Source organism: Limulus polyphemus, unplaced genomic scaffold, assembly GCF_000517525.1.
Source record: "Limulus polyphemus unplaced genomic scaffold, Limulus_polyphemus-2.1.2 Scaffold5244, whole genome shotgun sequence".
Taxonomy (NCBI): Eukaryota; Metazoa; Arthropoda; class Merostomata; order Xiphosura; family Limulidae; genus Limulus; species Limulus polyphemus.
In genome coordinates, this window is record NW_013670854.1 from 38596 (window position 1) to 44115 (window position 5520).

The 5520-nt window shown below is 33.0% G+C and overlaps 1 protein-coding gene across 1 annotated transcript in view; it reads right to left on the reverse strand.

Annotated features, from left to right (window-relative positions):
* The window catches only part of LOC106472323, a gene marked incomplete at its 5' end in the record, with an annotated part of 23516 nt that continues 17996 nt past the window's right edge, over positions 1-5520 (reverse strand). Inside the window, one exon of the mRNA XM_013932961.2 lies at positions 1-1283. Coding sequence (XP_013788415.2) covers positions 1246-1283 — 38 coding nt within the window. The remainder of the gene's footprint in view (positions 1284-5520) is intronic.

Sequence of the window (5520 nt, forward strand, 5' to 3'; positions counted from 1 at the left end):
TATAAATTTACACTTTATTTCAATCAAAACACAAACAATTAGGATTTTTTTCCAGCACACTCTATACTTTGATCATAAGAATGTTTATGAGCAAATGTATTTTATAATAATTGATGCCATAGTAACATTAAATCTATATCCAGACTATGAAGTTATAACTATTAGTTGTAACTTGATTTGTTCCTTACCATCAGAACCATGTTTAATTGATTAATACAATAACTTTTAAATGCAAACACCAACTTTAAACAACAATAATTTTGTACAATATCTTAAAACAGCAATATCATATAAAGTACCAAAACTGTGGCATCTCTGTGATAAAATTTACAGTAAATAAATGTGAAATAAAATTACAAATTATGCAAACAACAAACCAAATGAGAACAAAATAAGGAACAGTTATGAAATTCAAACAAATAAATTGTACAATGCGAGATCAGTACATGACAACAAAGCGATATGTTAAACTTTTCTTATTTGTACATCAAGGTTTTTAAGAATAAATTCAGTATGAAATTACAAAATGGTCTGTGATTACTTAAGTTTTCTGCAATAGAAGTGCCAATGAGATGTGATACAGTTAATTTTGTTACAAGGCAACAAGATAGGAATAACTGATAACCCCCGAAGTTGCTTGAGGCAACAAAACCAGAATTTTGTACAATGCACCGGACATGTGGTTTTGCAAGAATGATATATTAAACTTTTCAAGGATCACCGGGATAAAAAGTACTGTGTACACAGGAAGCGAGGAATCACACAAATAGTCACTATACTTGATCTTTGAAGACTAACAATGTTCACAGAAATCCCACCTCTTGGTCAGACACATGATAAACAGTTTGTTTCAGAGGTACTGGAGGAACAATTCTGTGAGTCAAGCAGAAGTTGGCCACATTCTGGACTTTCTTTGTAGAAAGAGTGAGGGTTGATCATGGCACAATTTACTGAACACTTGGAAGGACGATATTTGCCTGACCTGAAAAATTCTAAACTGGTACGTGAACACCTTGGTTTTTCTGGCCTTCACCTTGAGAATCTAGCACCTGCCGAGATGCTAGTTGTGGATACAACTGCAGGCTTGGTTGTCAAGGAACACGGAAAGATCCCTGAGATGAAACTGGCTTGGACACAAAAGTGGCTGTGTACAGATTCTGTTAACAGTGTGGACCATCTTTTGAAGTATTCCCGGTAATGCTTCGAGTCCATTTCTTCTGGATGACTTTTAAGTGTGCTTGAAGCTCATCTCTCATTTGAATTTGGTGCTGACTCTGCAGTTTCTGAAGCATAATCAGGAAACCATTAGTTTATACAGAATTTGAAACAAAATATGCAAATTACTTTAATATTCAATCACTTTTGAAGTTAAATGATTTAGTACTGTCACAGTATGGAAGGAAGAAACGTCTTTATTATTAGGAAATATTTTAAAGAAATATATTTACAAAAATAATAGCATATTTTGGAAAACTATTTTATCTTGCAAACATAATTTTTACTGAAGTAAACTTATTTCTTACAGTAATTTTACAAAGATGATGCTATATTAAATTATTCAAGTTTTCTTTTTTTAAATCTAAGTTAGCTACTTGTTCTTTATGCTGTGTTCGGTAAGAAAATAAGTCTGAACTGACTGGGATTTTTCCATATCAAAACTTTTACAAGATACATGGTGTATGAAAATATGAATTAAAAGTACCATTTAAATATATCTCATAATACTTTAGCATACATATAAAAAGCTAAATAAAATAACTGTAAGTTAAAATTCAAGAACTCATAAGGTATAAACAAAAACGTTATATTCTTGCATGACTAAACTCTCATATAATATAATATGTGGATATATATTTATTTTATATCATGTTTACAAAGGTTTCTCTACTTTGTCACAAGTTTGTTGGTGATCAGAGAACTGCATTAATCCTGCCTTTAGGGTCTCAAGATTTGTCGTGTTTGTTTCTGGCTGACTTGGCAAGTAGTTTGCAAACTGACTTTAATTAGTTTATTATAGGTGAAAATAGAGTAATCAGAAATTCTGTTAGGTTGCATTCCCACGAGATTACAGCTATTCTGAAGAAACAAGTGATTGAACGTTTTGTTGAGAAACTGAACCAATAAAGCAGTGAATCGTGAAGGTTTCCTTATAAAAATGACACTCATGCTGAGGTTAATACTAAATGACTCTACTTAAGATACTTCTCCATGTGGTTTCTATGGAATTTCTTTTCACTTTTTTTAACTTGTAAAAAAAGTGTATTTTATTATGTGTGAACTTTTTCATAATCATGTATGGGGATTTTGGGTTAAGACTGATATGATGAAACTAATTCCCATTTTTGTAAAAGTTTGGCAAAGGATTAATTAATCTGGTATTTCAGAGGGTGTGTGTTTGTTGTGAAGGTGAGGATTGTGTGGCAGTTGGTTCTTCTTGACTTTCAAACTTTTTTTATAAACCTTTCACTTCTGCTCACAGTCTTGAAGAACTAAATACTGAAATGTCTGAGGTCAGTAAGTAACTTGATGAAAGCAACATGACACTGAGTGTGACAGAAAAGTTCGTAAAGATGGTACAACTTAAATGATTGAGAAAATTACTGAAGAGGAGGCTAGAGCGTATCATGTGAAGTTAAGGTGAATGAAAATCAGAAAGTCACCAGTACTCAAAAGCAAGAGAAGTTAACTGGATTGATTTGAGTCAAAACTAACTACTTTGTCTGCAATGCATGACAGTGCTGTTGAGAATAAAGCTAATGTATACATATAGAGCAAATGATGGTCAAGATCTTAATAGCAAAAATATAATTAAATAAGAGAATGTTAACACTTTAGCCTAAGTTGGTAAGGATACTTCATATCAGGTTATTTCAACCAATTCTCAATTATCAGAAAACAGTGAAGATAAAGCGTCTAAATCTAAGCCTAACTTTCATTCATCGGGTGAATGTGCTTTGTTGTCTCAGCCATCTAAATGTATGACTTCTACAGGTAAAATATAGCATAAACAAGTTAGAGAAGACTTTGAATTTAAACTGTTTTTTACAATAAAGATCGACACACCTTTTAGTCTTAAGTTAATTGCGGTTTCATTCCAGCTATGCTTTGGTTTTATACTTTGTTGAATCATTTGACTTTTGCACTATATCATAGAATGCATTTTTTTACTCACAGTTTCTATCTTACTGGTACCAAAGTCTGGTTTAAATTAAGCTTTAAGTTGGTTTTAAAGTCTTGATGAATAGTTTCTTGAACTCTAAGCATCCTCTTACAATCAGCTGAACCAATGATTGAAAACTGATGGCAGATGACAGCATGTTGACCATTATTTTTGAATGTTCCTTAAGAAAAGAACAGTCAATGCACTGTCATCAGTACATGAGCACACATGGGACTGTAGTATTCCTGTTCACAGCAACCAGTTTTGAATCATTGGTTCAGTTGATTGTGAGAGGATGCTTAGAGTTAAAGAAACTTATTCATCAAGAGTTTAAGACTAGAGTGGAATTTAAACTAACTGTTGTTTTCTTGTATTTTAATTCTCTCTTATGTCTGTTACTCTAATTATAACTGTTAATTCTTTAAAGATAGTAATATTTTCATTTTTATTTGTTATTAATACTCTTCCTGGGGTAAATTTGGATAAAACATCTAAGGATAAATATTAGTGTAATCCAAACATTTAGGTACCAATAGAGTTAAGGGTAAACATGGACAGTGGTGGTCACATTCCAGCCATTAGTTTGACCGCCAGGTGTGTAAATTGTTGCTATCTGGTCTTGAACAGATTCTAAACTAATGGTAATGGGGACTTTTACTGCATATACCCGATCACCGTTTGTGATTCTATTTTAAATATTCACCACTTCAAAAGCTTTTTCCCGTCTTTGCTCAATTTCTTCCATTTTTCATTTATACAATGTTTATTTGGAATTTCCTTTAGAGGAAATCACTTCTGATATGAATGAGTAAATACAGGGGAAGAGCAAGGTGTTATATCCTCATTTACAGATGCCATTTTAGTTATTATCACTTCTGATATGAATGAGTAAATACAGGGGAAGAGTAAGGTGTTTTATCCTCATCTACAGACACCATTTTAGTTATTATCACTTCTGATATGAATGAGTAAATACAGGGGAAGAGCAAGGTGTTTTATCCTCATCTACAGACACCATTTTAGTTATTATCACTTCTGATATGAATGAATAAATACAGGGGAAGAGCAAGGTGTTTTATCCTCATCTACAGACACCATTTTAGTTATTATCACTTCTGATATGAATGAGTAAATACAGGGGAAGAGCATGGTATTTTATCCTCATCTACAGGCACCATTTTAGCTATTATACTTGCACAAAAGTAAAATTTTGGTTTAGTCGATTTAGTGTTTTTTAGGTTGCTGACTTTACCACTAAAAAATTACACTTTCTTCAATCCTACATTCAAGCTGAGAACCACTGAGATGTTTTCAATTAATATTCCAACATAACAACTTCCTTCAACCAGCTCAGTCTGAGCTAGAGAATTGAATCACCAGATTTTAGGCAAAAAATAGGGAAAACTAGTTGAAAATGTAGAGAAAATAGTGTCTAAAACAAGGGTAAGGTTATTTAGAAAATACAACAAAATGAGAAAAACTTACCTGTATGCTGAAGTTATGATAATGGATAATGTCTGGGCATATTACTTCATTATGTTTTCACATGCTAAATCTTATTTCTATTTCCACTGACACAGAAGGGTAATGTTACCAGAATACTCACAGATGCATACATCAGGATAACCTATACACTTTGGTCAGTTCTGAATTTATTATCTGTGATGTTAGAATAACTTAATTTTGTGTTTCTGATCAATATCTAATAGGTATCTTGATCAGTGGGTAGGGTCCCGGGCTGTCCGAGATATGCGACACCTCTGTTGATCCCATTTAAAAACAACATAGATGATTATATGTGTAACGAGAACACAGGCACAACAAAGGTGATTATATGTGTAACTAGAACACAGGCACAACAAAGGTGATTATATGTGTAACTAGAACACAGGCACAACAAAGGTGATTATACGTGTAACTAAAACACAGGCACAACAAAGGTAATTATATGTGTAACTAGAACACAGGCACAACAGAGGTGATTATATGTGTAACTGGAATACAGGCACAAGAAAGTTGATTATATGTGTAACTGGAATACAGGCACAACAGAGGTGATTATACATGTAACTAAAACACAGGCACAACAAAGGTGATTATATGTGTAACTAAAACACAGGCACAACAGAGGTGATTATATGTGTAACTGAAACACTAGTACAACAAAGTCGACTGTATGTGTAACTAGAACACAGGCACAACAGAGGTGATTATATGTGTAACTAGAACACAGGCACAACAAAGGTGATTATACATGTAACTAAAACACAGGCACAACAAAGGTGATTATATGTGTAACTGGAATACAGGCACAAGAAAGTTGATTATATGTGTAACTGGAATACAGGCACAAGAAAGTT